Consider the following 16,417-nt stretch of genomic DNA (forward strand, 5'->3'; position numbering starts at 1 on the left):
TAAAGTTATGTCTCTCCGAATGTGGCGACATTTATTTTTTAACATGGTTTTTCTTTGTGAAAGTAGGAAAACCTAGAAAAAAAACTTGTATCAACCTGTAGAATAAATTTAACAACCTAGTTTTCACCACATGAATGCTGTAAAAATGTAACCCAAAAAGCAATGGTGGAATCGTGGTGTTTTTGCCCATTTCACCCCACAAAAATGTTTCCGTTTCCCAGTACGTTAAATGGTGCCATGAAAAACTACAACTCAGCCTGTTTGAGGGCTTGTTTTTTTTTTTGCGGGACATGTCGATGAAAAAATAGTTAAGGCTTTTAGAAGACCGTGAGGAAAAATAAAACTGAAAATTGGATGTAGAAGGAAGGGGTTAAATCTCACTATTCATCTGATCAATTTGCTGAAATGTATCTTGTACTGAGTTGTTTTATTTTTTTTGTTTTTTTTTTATATCCAGATACATACACCTGGGAGCAATATGAGCACTTGATTTAAAGTGAGGTTGTGGTATAGAATGAATTTCTCTTTAACCCAAGCTTATTTTATCTCTAGGGAACTCCAGATGTCAAGATGTTTTCCAAACCTGTGTCCTTGAGTATGCTCTGTAAATACTTGCTGAAATCTTTTGTCTGTTCTGTGAGTATACATCTGATATTTCATCAAACATAAGAAAAAAAAATACTGCTTTATGGTTTTTAAATAGCGCAATACTGTCCAAAATGGTGCTGAATAAAGGACATGGAATACAACATTTGACAAGAATGCTAAAATGCATTTTTCTTATTTTTTGGTCTGGTTTGATTTGACCCTATGTAACACACTGAGATACTTTTGTCTCTGTGGCTTAATACTTTAAAGAGGCTCTGTCACCAGATTATAAGTGCCCTATCTCCTACATAATGTGATCGGCACTGTAATGTAGATAACAGTTTTTTATTTTGAAAAATGATAATTTATGATAGTTATGAGCAATTTTAGATTTAAGCGAATGACTTTTTTTTAATAGACAACTGGACGTGTTTTTACCTTTTGATCAAGTGGGCGTTGTAAAGAAAAGTGCATGACTCTGACCAATGAGCGTCATACGCTTCTCTCCATTCATGTCCATTTGTACTCCGCACATCTCGCAAGATTACGCTGTGCGGTCACATACACCCACATTAACTTTACTGAAGTGACTAGACCTCACCCCCAGCCAGGAAGCGATGTCTATTCACACTCCCGACGCTTTGGTAAAGTTTGTGTGGGACTTAATCACAGCACAACGTGATCTCGCTGTGAATGAAAGCACGCTGTGCTGTGTGAGTAAGTCCCACACAAACTTTACCGAAGTGTCGGGAGTGTGAATAGACATCGCTTCCTGGCTGGGGGTGAGGTCTAGTCACTCTCAAGACACTTCAGTAAAGTTAATATGGGTGTATGGCACAGCGTGATCTCGCAGAATCACGCTGTGCTGAGTACAAATGGACACGAATGGAGAGAACTGTATGACGCTGATTGCTCACCTGAAGAAAGGAAGTTGATTACAGCACCGGAAAGACGTGCTTGAGAAAGGTCCTGCTGGACTGAAACGTCGCATTTGTGGATAAATAAAATTCCTATTTCTGGATGTGCTGCCTTGTTCCTTGAAATTTGCTCATGGGTCAGCGTCATACACTTCTCTTTACAACGCCCACTTGGTCAAAAGGTAAAAGCATGCCCAGTTCTCTATTAAGAAACTAAATAGCATAAATCTAGAATTGCTCTTAACTTGCTCAAAAAGATCGTTTTTCAAAATAAAAAACACTTAACTACATTACAGCGCCGATCACATTATGTAGGAGATAGGTTACTTATAATGTGGTGACAGAGCCTCTTTAATTAGACACGAAGGCCAGGTTCCCATGTGTTGGATACGTTGCGTAAAACCACGCTGCATTTCGACCTAGAACCCGCAGCACATTCCGTCCGAAAAACTGCACCACTTTAAGGTGCAGTTTTTCGGGCGTAAAGCCGCATTTGGAACAACAAAAAAATCATACCTAGCCTGGACCGTAGTTATAGCGAAGCATCCCTCTGTTGTCAGTGCAGTCCGGACTCCTGGTGTTACATCGGCAGCCTGTGATTGGCTGCGGCAGTCACATGGGATGCGCCGACATCCCAGGAGGCAGTCCTGGAAGAAGACCGCATCACTATCACCACGCCCAGGTGGTATGTATGAATTAAATGGGGAAAACGCAGTATAAATTGACATGCTGCAGGCTTAAAATCCGCACTACAGATCAATTTATGAACTTCTTCGCTGCGGTTTTTGTGTTCTTTTCCCGCAGCGTGGGCATGAGATTTTCTAAATTCACTGCTGCAGAATTTCAGCAAATAAATCTGTTGCTGAAATTCCGCAGCGTTTATGCTATGTGGAAACCCAGTCTAGGGGTGGCTTTACACGGGCAGATTTCTGCCCTTGACTAGCGCCGTTGAATATATAACCAGTCGATCGTCACTCGTTAACTGGCCCTTTTACACGGGCTGATCATTAATCTGATAATTCAGTCTCCATCCGTTTGCTTCATTTCAGCAGCACATCCCGCGAGATGTGCTGTCGACAACGATGGTTTTACAGGCTGCATAAAAGATGTGATCAGCCGACGAACTAGCATTTTCTGCCCTATTTACACGTGTAATGGAGCGTTAACTTTTAAAACAATTTATGCTAATCTAATAGTATACCTGGTATACTAGTCCTTCTCCATTAATTAGAATATCATCAAAAAGTTATATTCTATATTATATAGATTCATTACACACTGATCTATTTCCAGCATTTTTTTCTTTTAATGTTGATTATGGCTAACAGTTAATGAAAACCCAAAATTTAGTCTCTCAGAAAATTAGAATATTATATAAGCCAAAAATCATTTTTTAAATTGAATACCGAAATCTAGGCCTACTGAAGTATGTCCAGTATATGCCCTCAATACTTGGTCGGGGCTCCGACTCTGCATGAATTACTGCATCAATGCGGCGTGGCATGGAGGCGATCAGCCTGTGGCACTGCTGAGGTGTTATGGAAGCCCAGGTTGCTTTGATAGCGGCATTCAACTAATCTGCATTGTTGGGTCTGGTGTCTCATCTTCCTCTTGACAATACCCTATAGATTCTCTATGGGGTTTAGGTCATGCGAGTTTGCTGGCCAATAAAGCGCAGTGATACTCTGCTTATTAAACCAGGTATTGGTACTTTTGGCAGTGTGGGCAAGTGCCAAGTCCTGCTGGAAAATGAAATCAGCATCTCCATAAAGCTTGTCAGCCGAGGGAAGCATGAAGTGCTCGAAAATTTCCTGCTATTCGGCTGCGTTCACTCTGGACTTGATATAACACAGACTATAACAATGCAGTAATGTGTGTAATGAATCTATATAATGAGTTTCACTTTGTATTGAATTACAGAAATAAATTAAACTTTTTGATATTCGAATTCTTTGAGAAGGACTAGTATATCTATTTTGTATTTTAGTTACTGTTCACATGAAGTTGTTTTATCCATGCAATTTCTGTGTGAAGTTAATGCCACTAGGTGTTTTCCTTCCTGCAATCTGCTCTTTATCCTGTGTCAAGCATAATCCCTCTCTATTTACAGAGCATAGGAGACTGACTACAACAAGTGGGGGGAGGGGGAAGAGGGGAGAGATCCACGCTGCCCATAGAAGTCAAAAATCAAGCATATTTTATAATCATTTCCTGCTGGTTTCAGATCTTTTCACACTCCTTGCCACACCAAGAGTGAAGTTAAACCAGCAAATCCACCACAATATTTGCATGCCTTACATGAGGGTTTGTCACTGAATTTCTCTGGTTTTCACCCTTTCCATTTTGTTGTGGATCTGCAGTGCAAACATGTAAAAATGTAACATTTAAAAGATACGTGGTTTTTTTTTTCGGCAGATTCGCTGCACGCTAATCTGTGGCGTAAAATTATGCCGCGTGTCAATTTGCCCTTATACCCTTGCATCCCCACTCAGTAACACATTTACACCTAATTTAAGCCATACAAAATAAATGTAAAGTCATAAGGTCTAGCAGCAGCTACCCTTTTTTAACAGTACAGACTAATATGGTACCTTTGCAGCATATTTTACACAGTTTACTTTTGTTTTTGTGATGACCATCACTGTTATGCATTATTTCTTACTGTTCTAAGTAGGATCAGTTCCATGGAGGGATGACTTTGGCCACCGAAATGATTATTGGAAATAAACTGTTACACTCGTCTGAAGTAGTGTTTCACATTAGTGTGCTGTCCATTGAAATAACTGACCGCACACTGACCAATGCAATTCAATGGGGCTATTAACCCCTTGACGAGCGACACATATATCCGTCGCAAGCAGGTGTTCCCTCAAAGTGACGGATATATCAGTAACTCTGATCGGGTGGGTACTGCCAGTGTACCCACGCGATCAGCGGCAGGAGCACGGCTGTTCAACACAGCCTGGCTCCTGCAGGAGTCTAAGAGCGCTCTGATTCCGGCAGTTTAACCCATTGGATGCCGCTGTCAATAGTAACATCTAATGTGTTTGACAAAGGTAGGGCGCTCCCTCTGTCACCCCATCGACGCTCCCGCAAAGAAATTGCTGGGCGCTGTTGGGTTTCCATGGCAGCCGGGGGCCTAACAAAGGCCTCCAGGTCTGCCTTCAGCATCTGCCTATTAGGCCATGCCATAGATTGCCTGTCAGCTTTACACTTTAATACTGTGGTATACGAAGTATACCAAAGCGATCAGCAGATCGCATGGTGAAGTCCACTAGTGGGACAAAAAAACAAAATCCACTTTTTCCCCCCAAAAAGTAGTTTTTCTTTTGGTTAAGTGTAAAAAAAAAAGTAAAACATACACATATATGGTATCATCGCGTTCGTAACAACTCAGACAACACATTAAACCGTGGGGTGAACGGCGTCCAAAAAACAATCACAAAGTACCTTTTTTTTTTTTTTTTCCCCATTCCCACCATAAAAAAAAAAATAAACGTTAATCAAGTCCCATGTCCCCCAAAATACTATCAATGAAAACTACACCTTGTCCCACAAAAAAGAAGCCCACATATGGCTACATGGACGGAAAAAAACAAAAAGTTACGGCTCTTGGAATGCAGCGATGCAAAAACAAGTACGTTTTTTTTTTTTTTTTATATTTAAAAAAAAAAAATAAAGGCGTTTTGTTTTGCAAACGTAGGACAACCTAAAGCCTTTACACATTTGGTATCCCCATAATTGTGCCGACCCATAGGATAAAGGTTCCATGTTATTTATGCCGCATAGTGAATGGTGTAAATGTAGAACGTGAAAAACAATGCTGGAATAGCGGTTTATTTTCAATTCTTTCCTAAAATAGAGTTAATAAAAGTTAATCAATATATTACATGCACCCAAAAAGGATGCAGTTGAAAAATACAACTCGTCCCGCAAAAAACGAGCCCTTATACGGCTATGTCGACGGAATAAAAAAAGTTTCGGCTCTTAGAATGCAACAGTGAAAAAACAAAAAATAATCCTTGGTCATTAAGGGGTTAACATATCTGGAGGTTTTTTTTTTTGGTGGTTCCATTGAGTGTCTCTTGCGTGAAACTCACTGCATGTCCTATTCTGCTCCGTTTTTGTTGATCATGTTGCCTGTTTGTCAATGGGTGCGTGAAAACAACGGACAGCACACGGACAACATCCGTGTGCTGTCCATGTTTCACGCATTAGTTGCTAATGAAATGCAGAAGAAAAATACTAAAGTAAAACCAGGAGAAACCCGGACAAGAAAAATGGATGCCACATGGAAACTACACTGACTGCATGAAAAATGGTTTTTCAGGCTCATGTGAATAAAGCCTTTAATTTCCATTTAGCTTGGTAAGATATGGGAGTAGCAGCTAGCCTGCTTGTTAACTGGTTTCAGAAAAAGACTAGTCTAATGAGGGATGCGTGACAACACAAGAAAATAGGACTTGTCCTATTTTTCCACAGACCCTTCACACGCTCCGTTGAAACAACGGCCAATTAAAATACATGTGTCTGTGTAACGGCCGTCACACGAACAAGTTACACGCTCGTCTGAATGAGCCCTTATGGTAAGATTAGATTGCTCTTCAGTAATGTAACTGGCATGAAGCTGTTGACACTGTTTAATAATCGGGCAAAAAATGGAAATCTGCTCGCTCAGTGCTTCAGTAGAAAAGTTTAATTCCTATAGGATTTTAGGCCGAATTGCGAGGGATGGACTAGCTGACTTTGAATAAAAAAAATTACTTGGGAGAACAATGGCCGGTTTCGTGTCAGAAAGAGGATGAAGTCTTTCCTGGCTGCATAATGGATTGCTGCAACTCCAGTTCTATAAATTCACATTTTTCAATAAATCCTAACTTTAAAGATGTGCACTGCTGTCCCTTTTCAATTGTGAGCTTTTCCTTGGATGTCCTCGCTGTAAAGACTTCTTTCCGCTGACTGGGAAAATCATATTTCCTCCAATCTTGAGGGATATCCTCCTGTCATTTATACATGCTAAGGGTTCAAAAGTTGTGTTTGGACAATAATTATATTGACCTTTTGTAAATATTTTTTTTTCTCTCCCCGCATCCTGGATCTTGAACTGCAGTTTAGTTTCTTTAGTCTTTACCAGTTAAGGAAGCAAACCATTTTGGCATGAAGGACAAAGAGTTTTTAAAGAAGCACTACAGGGGGCGTGGCCTAACGGTGAATGTGAGAGGATGTGTGTGACCGGAGCTCCTGCTGTATCCATCCTGTAAGGCATATATATCCCGCAGAATTTGGGGAAAACTGTTTCCCCGGTGACTTACCTGAGTCTAGAGGTGAAGGTGCACGAGTGCCCGTCCATAATGACGCGCTCAAAGAAGCAGAAGTCGCCGCCAGCGAGTCCCGGGTTCCGCTCTCAAGATGGCGCCGGCAAGACGGAGGGCCGCACTAGAGGCCTCAGGCAGGAAGCAGCAGAGAAGCTGGAGAGGTTCGCCCGCACGCCGAGAGCAGGAGGTGCGGCAGCACACCAGAGAACGTCGGCTGGAGATCAGGCTGCTGGAGGCTCCTCTTATGGATCCAGGTACTCTCCTTTGGCAGGGGACATGAGGAGGAGATGTGCGGTGCCATGCAGGATCAGCCAGGTGCTGGAGGGAAAAGTGGAGCAAGGAAGGGGGAACCCTCATTAAAGGACATTTTGGCAGCGGTGAAGCAGAATTCTATGGTCCTTACTGCCTTATCATGCCAGATGGGTGGATTGAAGGAGGACATTTTGTTGCTCAGGAATGATTTGCAGAAAGTAGCGGAACACACCACTGCTGTGGAGGGGAGAGTATCAGACATGGAGGATGCGATTCCTAACATAAGGCAGGATGTACAAGCGCACTCTCAGGCAGTGGCTGCATTGCTGGCAAAGACAGATGACATGGAGAATCGGCTGAGACGGAACAACGTTCGCCTTGTGGGGGTTCCGGAAAGAGTGGAGGGAACGAATCCGGATGATTTCTATGAAAAATGGCTGATAGACACATTTGGCAGAGATGAATTGACCCCTCTGTTTGCTGTGGAGAGAGCGCACAGAGTGCCGACAAGACCCGGCCCTCTGGGGAGGCTGCCGAGACCCGTTCTGATAAAGATACTACACTACAAAGATAGAGAAAAGATCCTGAGGAAAGCTAGAGAACGTCAAGACATCTCCTTCAATGGGGTGAAAGTGTCCTTCCCGGCTTTCTCTTTGGAAGTACAACGGAAAAGATCGCAGTTTATGGATATAAAGAAACGCCTAAGGGCGCTACAAGTGCAATATTCTATGATGTATCCTGCCCGCCTGAGATTAGTGGCTCTGGGCACGACTTCCTTTTTCGAGACACCGAGAGAAGCGGTTAGATGGTTGGACAGTCATGAAAGTCAACGGAGACCGGCGGAGGCAGAGAGAAGGCGTTGATCTGGAGTGGAACGGCTGAGATGAGGCCGGGGATGCGGGATTGAACTAGGTGTCGTAGACCATTGCAAGAACTGGCATTGAGGGTTCCTGGCTATGCTTGGACTCCTGATTGAACCCCTGGGGGCCTTGGAGGGCCTGGCTGCGGTGCACACTGAAGACAGGGAGTGGAGGAATTTGTCTATGGACATTGAGGGGTACTGATATGTTGAAGGGATGGCTGTTTATTTGCAAAAAGGCAGCGGGAGTAATGGTCAGTTAAGCGGGAAGGGTGAATTGCAAGTTATGGTATTGCGGAGTGTACGGTGGGCGGAGTTGACCTGCCGATGCTTGTCGTTATGGGTTATGACAGATACTATCTGTCGCCCCGACCCTTGGAAAGGGGTAGGTTTACGGGGGATGGGGAAGGGAGGGAAGGATGACCCAGCCGGTCGGATATTTAAAATTACGAATACAGGGTAGGATGTATTGGGATATGTTGAGGGATGACGGGATCACTTAATTGTCTGTCCTGGAATGTTCAGGGATTGCGGGACTCCAGAAAACGGCAGGCGGTATTTGAATTTATCAAGAAGCAGGAGTCATGGGTGATGGGACTACAGGAGACGCATATGACTAGGGATTCGGTCTCCATGATGCATAGGGCCTAGGTAGGCCATAGTTTTCATTCCTATCACACTACATATTCAAGGGGGGTGAGTCTTCTCATACATAGGGCAGTGCCATTTATATGTCATGACTCCTTCCAGGATGGGGAGGGGCGGTATGTCGGGGTATACTGTACTATGTATCATTGGAATTGTGTGTTGGTGGTGTTGTATGTTCCCCCTCCCTTTTCAAGCGGCTGTGTTAAGAAAGTGGTGGAAGAACTGGCTAGATTCCCGGATGTGCCGTTACCCGTGATGGGAGATTTTAACGCGGTACCGAATACTAATATGGATAAATTTGGCACGACAGGGGGAGGCATAACAGCGTTTGGTCATCTTGTTGCTGAAATGGGCTGGTGGGACATATGGAGGGATAAGCATCCAAGTAGGTTTCAGTACTCTTGTGCGTCTTCCACGTATCAGTCTCTATCCAGGATAGACTTAATTTTGTGCTCGCCTGAAGCGGTACCCTTTGTAGATCAGATAGAATACCTACAAAGAGCCTTATCGGATCACTCTCCTTTGTTAATGAAGGTAGTGACGGAGGGGAGGACAGGGCGGGGGAAAGGGGGTTGGAAACTCAATGCCTTCTGGCTGAAGCTGATAGATAATAAACAAATTTTAGACCTCAAAGGAATATTTTCAGTTCAACTCGGGTACTGTACTGCAAGAGATACTGTGGGATACGATGAAGGCGTGGCTGAGAGGGGTGTTCATCCAGCACATTTCGGCAGTAAAAACCAGGTCTAGACAATTAGGGGAAGCGCTGTTGGAAAGGGTAACGGAGACAGAAAGGTTACATGTTGCGGATAACACACCAGACACTTTGAAGCATTGGGTGGAGGCACAGAGGTTGTTAAAACAGCATCAGTTGGAAAGGGCGGATAACAAACGGATGTTTTTAAAACATCAATATTATGAGGGGGAGACCACAGGACGCTTGCTACCAAGGATGGCGCAGGCTCAGAGGGAGAATAATTATATACATACTATTAGGGGGGAGGGGGGAAAGCCAGAGACTGATACAGGGCAGATATTGAAAGTCTTTCAGCAGTTTTACTCCGATTTATATGCCTCTAGAGCAGAACACACACCCCAACAGTTGGAAGAGTATATAGGGGAGATTGACCTTCCCAGGTTGGGAGTGGAGGAGAGAATGACATTGGAGGAACCTATATCTCTGGAGGAGCTCCAGGCAGCCATAGGGATACTCGCCAGTGAAAAGGCTCCGGGGCCGGATGGTCTTCCGGTGGAGGTTTTTAAAGAATATGGGGAGGAACTCACACCTCAGTTACTGGCTACTCTTCTGGATAGTTTTGATAGGGGGCGGCTCCCGGAATCAATGTACGAAGCAACTATGGTGGTTCTGCCTAAAGAGGGTAAAGATCCCCAGCTCCCGGGCTCCTATAGACCAGTCTCTCTATTGACGGCGGATATTAAAATCATAGCAAAGGTCTTGGCGCTTAGACTGGCTAGGGTAGTGGCTGGGGTGGTACATGGAGACCAGGCTGGCTTTATGCCATCCAAATCGACGGCGGTGAACCTGAGACGGCTGTTCTTGAATTTGCAAGTTCTTCCGGATAATCATGGGGGGAGAGCCATTCTTTCCTTAGATGCGGCTAAAGCGTTCGATTGCGTGGAATGGAGATATTTGTGGTCCGTTCTGGGAAAAATGGGATTTGGCCCTAATTTCATAAAATGGGTAAGGTTGTTATACGTAGCCTCGACTGCAAAAATAAGGGTGAATGGGGCCCTCTCTGATCGGTTTGCGCTGGCGCGGGGGAACACGTCAGGGATGTCCCTTGTCTCCGTTGTTGTTGGCGGTGGAACCATTGTAGTGTGCAGTAAGACAACATGAGCATATACAGGGGTTGAGATATGGGGGGGTGGAGGAACGAATCGCATTATACGCGGATATGCTGTTGTTCATGGCGGATACAGAGCGCACACTGCCGTTAGTTATGGCCCTGATTAAGCGTTTTGGGAAATATTCGGGATTGCTCATTAATTGGTCGAAATCGGCTCTTATGTTCATCGATCCGGGGGCTATCCAGACTGGGGAGGAGGAGGTGGAGATACCGGTGGTCACAGAGTTTAAATGTTTTGGGGTCAGGGTGACGGCGAAAGCACAGGATTATATGTCCCTTAATGTAATGCCACTGTTAACAACGATAAAGGCCAAAGTAGAGGCTTGGAATAAGCTACCGCTATCTGCTCTGGGAAGGACGAATTTGATTAAAATGATCCTTATGCCTCAAGTGCTGTACGTCCTACATAATTCCCCGGTATGGATCCCCAAATATTGGTTTAGGAGGTTGCATAACCTTTTTAGAGACTTAGTATGGAAGAAGGGGGTACCCAGGATTAAACTGGAGAAACTCCAATTGCCTAAGGAGGAGGGGGGCCTGGCTTTGCCTAATGCTTGGGTGTATTATTTAGCTGCCCAATGTCAGCATTTCTGGGGGTGGGAGCAGGAGGAAACCTGGGGGTCCAGTGCGCACATCCTATCATATCTGGAGGGGGGGGGGGAGAATCCGCTGGCAGGACTGGAAGCACACAGCTATAGAAGACTGGCGAGTACTCGACCCACCCTGCTTCTCATACATAAGATGTGGTGGCAGTGTAAGCACTTGTTGGCGATAGGAGAGTGTACTAAATATACCCCACTCTGGAGGAATACATATCTGGGGGAACTGGGCAAATTGGAAGGGATGCAGGGGTGGGAGCAGCGAGGCATAATACGATTGAGTCAGTTGTACGAGGGAGGCATACTCAAATCCTTTCAGCAGTTAAGGGAGGGGTTTCAGTTGGATTCCCGCATGTTCTATCAGTACCTGCAGATTCGGCAAGCTGTGCAGACACAAGCGGCCAGTGTAGACATGGCGATCCATGCCACCGGAGTGTTGGAACATATTGCAAAAGCAGTAACGTCAAAGGGATTCATTTCATTGGTTTATCGCAGGTTGCTGTCGGAACATCTGGGAGATCCTATGGCACCAGTCAAAGCTGCATGGGAAAGAGATGTGGGTCCTATTCCTACAGACCACTGGGAGGCGGTCTTGGCGTCATCATATACTTTGTCCATCAATGTAGCACAACGGAGATCAGTTATTTCTGATATATAGGGTGTATAGGACCCCCTGGGTTCTGAAACAAATGGGATTACGGGTAGACGCCAGGTGTCCGGAAGAAAAGGCATACATCCTTCATATGTTCTGGTCCTGCGGGAGATTGGCGGCCTTATGGACAGAATTGTCAGTTACTGTGCCGAGTGTTTGAGGTACAGATTCCATTGGATCCAGTGGTAATGCTGCTGGGGTATGTTGGGGATTTGGAGGGGGATAGGATGTCAGGTTTGGCAATTGCAAAAATATTATACCAAGTTAGGAAGGGAATAGCAAACACTGGCTGGATGGGGATCAACCCTCGAAGCAAGAAATGATAGGGGCGCTTAACTCTCAGGTTCTGTTGAAATATAGGATATACTCCAAGAGGGGGTCCAAGACTAAATTTGAAAAACAATGGGCTAGGTGGATTGATCACTCTGGGTATGCTTCCTCGGAACTTATGACGCTACGCGCGCTGGCTTCACTCTAAATGGTCCTGGGGTTCAAGGGAACACTAAGGGCACGGGAGCAGGGAGGGCCAGGTCACACATTCAGGAACAGAGCTACTGACTGCGTACATGCGGGGAGTTGGAGAGAGATGGGGAGTGGAAATGGGAAGGAGAAGGAGATAGGATAAAGAAGATTGTAACGGGAGGGCCGGCTGGGGGATACAGGGGGGAGTTGGGGGGAAGGGAATGTTTTGTTGGAAATAAATGATTGGGTCTTTGGAAATATGTTTTCACAATGTATGAGAATGTATAACGACCTGTATTGATGTGAAGTTTGTTGAATGAACTTGAACTGATTTTAAAAAAAAAAGCACTACAGTAAAAAAAAAAAATTCCGTATCCCATCCCCCCCCCCCCCCCTCTACCCTGTTTTAACATGTGGTGAAATGTAGTGTAATGTTTATCAGCCTGCCTGGCTGTCTATTTTAACCATAGCCATTTCGGGACGCCTGGGGTCACGTGAACCTAATTCCTACTCCTTGAAGCCTTCAGCATCTGCTGTAGGGACCAGAAGTCGGTGTCTAAATGCAAGTCTCAGAGCCTCGGTGAGTTTCACTGGCATTGAGAGTCTGACATCTGGTTTCTACAAAAGACGCTGAAGAATTCAGGTAGTCCGAATGAAGTTCATGTGGCCCCCGGGAGGCATGGAATGGCAATGGGTAAAATACAGAACATTTGGGGTAGGCGGATACAATAATTCACTGGAGTGCTACTTTAAGTTTTTGCCTCGCCGCACCCAGCCTTTACCGCAAGATGTCAGCTGTTCCTTACATAGTGTGCAAAGTACTTCCTCCTGTGCCGTGGAGGACTTCTCAAAAATGTTGTCAATTTATATGGTGAAATATTTTTGGCCAGTGCTGTGTGTTTATATAAAGATGGTACCAATGTTAAGAGGTTGAATAAGATGTGGAAATAACTGTGTGGTGGTGTCTTTTTTTGTGTTTCTTTATTATAGACAAAAAACAAGCGATGTAAGCTGCTCCCTCTGGTTTTGGCTGCTCCACTAGATGTAGAGAAAGGGACAGCGATCATGGTCGGAATTCCTCCAGAAGTTGAGAGTTCCGACAAAAAGAAGTAAGACCCTTTTTATTTGGGGTACTTATTCGTCTTTATGTGAACATAGGACCGGTTTCCATAATCTACTAGATACTTCTGTACAGATCAGTTGGAAATGTGTCAGCTATATGAGAGCAGCTGTGGTTTTAAAATTTGCTACAATTAAAGGGGTTTTCCCATCGGAGACCTTTGACATATCCACAGGATATGTCGGAAATCTCAGATAGATGCAGGTCCCACCTCTTGGACGCGCACCTATTTCTAGGACGAGGTCTAGCGCTTTGTGCTCACACTGCCTCCCGGCCACTTCCTGATTACATGTTTGGGAGTTACAGAAACAGCGTAGCTCGCATGCTACGTTGCTTCCGTAGCTGCCATTCACTAATATGGGAGTTACGGAAACAGCGTAGCTCAGCAATTCACGGTTTCCGTAACTCCTGACCATGTAATCAGGAAGTGGCCAGGAGTCAGCGTGAGTATAAAAAGCTAGAACGGGTTTTAGAGAACCCCGTTCTAGAGATAGATGTGGGTCCCACACCTATCTGACATTTGACACATCCTGTAGATATGTCCTAAATGTCCCACATGGGAAAACCCCTTTAGGGCCTCGTTCAGAAGGGCCCCCATAGCTCTACTCTGAACCAAACTTGCAGTTCCACCTTACACGAAGCACTACCCATTTCTTTGGTAAAAAAAAATAGAGACCTACTCCTTTTGTTGGGCAGGCATGCGAGTTTAAAAAAAACATATATCTCATTGATAGGGCTGATACAGCTTACTATAGTTTTTTTTTTTAGTTTAAGGTGGATTGTTTCCCTTCCGTCATGTGGCGTTCCTAAATTCAAAATGCCATTCTCTATGGTTTTGTAATACTTGTGTACCTATTAATTTTTTTCCTCTAGCTTCTTTGGTCGAGCCTTTGAAAAAGCTGCGGAAAGTACTAGTTCTCGGACACTTCACAATCAATTCGATGTGTCTAGTGAGTGACTACTATTTACGTGTATATGAATTATGAACTGCGGTGAGATCTTGGGAGTCAGGCTTTTCAGCTTTATTTTTAAACTCCCTGGATTGGTGCACAGTAGCTACTGCGCTGGCTTTAGAAGGACATGGGTCTAACTGAACTTTCAACCTGACCTCATTAAACGGGTTTTGAGTGGTGGAATTTTACCAACCACACTACAGAGTGTGAGGGGGCAGTAGTTTTCTTAAGAGGCAGCACTTGACACTTCATAAGCGCCTGAACAGTCAGATCCTAATGATGGCTAATATTGTATTTTCAACGTTGTTCAATAAAACATGCATCATGCATACCGTCGTTTATACATTTTGAAAAGTAATTTTTCTGTCCACTTTACATTTAGCAATTGAACTTAGGACAGAAGACCGCAGCAAATTCCTGGACGCTCTCATTTCTCTCCTCTCATAAGGTATGCAGTTAAATTCAAAACTTAAAGCTCATTCACAAGGCCTTATTTTTTTATATATGTTTTACCCAGAATTATGTTTACTATTTAGTGTAACATATAATTGTAATATGAATACAAATATTTTGACTGCTTTCTATAATGTTCGTATGACTGTTTTTTTAAATGAGCTCTAAACCTAAAAAAGGAATGATAAAAGTAAGCAAGATATTAACTTGCCCACAGTGTTTCAGTCTGCAGGATCTTCAGCATTTTCTTGTAACAAACAGCCTTATAGAAATCCTGCAGATAACACTGGTTAAAGGCTCTTTTACACAGGGCAATTATCGGGCAAACAAGCGTTCATATGAACGCTCGTTTCTGATCATTCATCAGCTGATTGTATCGTTTATGCTGCACAAAATATGCAGCGTAAACGGCAGCACATCTCCCTGTAAACAGGAAGACGTGCTACTGACATGATAGAAATGTATGAGCACGAGTGCTCGTCCCCATACATTATTGATCATAGCTCCTTGTGAAAGAAGCAAAGGAGTGCCAATCAACAAGCGGTCTCTTTGATCAGCGCTAGTTTACAAGGCCCATTCCAGGCCGTGTAAGAGGACACTTTAATTCTTGCTAATTTCTTATTTTATGAACAATCTTTGTGTACTATTGCAGACAGAGTAGTGGGTTGTAGCCGGTTGTCTTACAGCCAACACAGGATAGGGAGAAAGATGCGGGAGGAAATGGCTGATCTCCTGGGACACATACAGAAGATTTTTTTATTTTTCTCAATAGGATCAAAGGACAGAAGGATGTTTATAAAGAAATTACTGGGATTTATTTTTTATTTTTTTGTGTGTGTATTTTCTTTGTTTTAGAGCTGCCTTGCAATGTTGTTGTTGTTGTTGTTGTTGTTAAAATTTCAATGGATATAAAAACAACTAAACTTTTCATAGTAACTGCAGACACGAAGTTATTTTGTAATCACGATTTGCTAATTTATTATATATGCAGACACATTGGAGCAATAAAAAATAAATGGTTGCAAAGTTATACATACCCTTAAACGTTATATGCAATTTAAATTGTCACAAAGAAATGGTAACCTGTTTCTCTCTTTCCAGGAAATCATGCCTTTCGAGTGGGTCATAGTGTCCTCACACGTGTCTCCTTTTAAAAATGTAAATGTGCTGTTTTTATCCATGTTTTACGTTTTTTTTATTGTACAAAATTTAAATTATAGCTGAAACTTTTCATCAATAATAAACATTTTATCACTTTGACCAACCCATAATTATGTAAATAAAACATATTGAAACGATCAGGAGTTCCGGTCTTGTTTATAATGTTTTGTTAGGTTGTGTTTGATTATTCATCTATAGCCGTGCATGTTTCAAATTTAATTTTTATTAGAAGTTTTAAGTGATCAACCCACTTGACAAACTGTTTTTATTTCATTGAACTTTATGTAATTAGGGGATAGCTTACTGTTCTCCTAAACCTTAGCATTTATTTACCCTTTCATCTATGACCGCACCCCTGGAGAGACATCCCATCCGCTGGACAGGAAACCTGAGGATCTAAAAAGGGGCACCTCTCCACACACCCAGTCAGGTTTCCTGTCCTCCGGATGGAAAGATTGTCCTGAGGAAAACAGTTCTGCCGGGGTTGCAGACCCCGTAGCAAGGTCTTACCTTATTTTCACTAGGGGTTCTCTGGAAGGTGTAAGTCTCCTTTGGAGGGAGCAACTTTGA

General features: G+C 43.5%; 1 protein-coding gene across 1 annotated transcript in view; it reads left to right on the top strand.

Moving 5' to 3' along the window:
- Positions 1 to 15,984, top strand: part of CDC45 (cell division cycle 45) — a 43,817-nt gene extending 27,833 nt beyond the window's left edge. Inside the window, exons 13-17 of the mRNA XM_075828729.1 lie at positions 553 to 636; positions 13,151 to 13,269; positions 14,154 to 14,230; positions 14,616 to 14,681; positions 15,788 to 15,984. Coding sequence (XP_075684844.1) covers positions 553 to 636; positions 13,151 to 13,269; positions 14,154 to 14,230; positions 14,616 to 14,680 — 345 coding nt within the window. The 3' untranslated portion in view covers position 14,681; positions 15,788 to 15,984. The remainder of the gene's footprint in view (positions 1 to 552; positions 637 to 13,150; positions 13,270 to 14,153; positions 14,231 to 14,615; positions 14,682 to 15,787) is intronic.
- Positions 15,985 to 16,417: the final 433 nt, after the last annotated feature.

Source organism: Rhinoderma darwinii, chromosome 1 (genome assembly GCF_050947455.1).
Source record: "Rhinoderma darwinii isolate aRhiDar2 chromosome 1, aRhiDar2.hap1, whole genome shotgun sequence".
Lineage (NCBI taxonomy): Eukaryota > Metazoa > Chordata > Amphibia > Anura > Rhinodermatidae > Rhinoderma > Rhinoderma darwinii.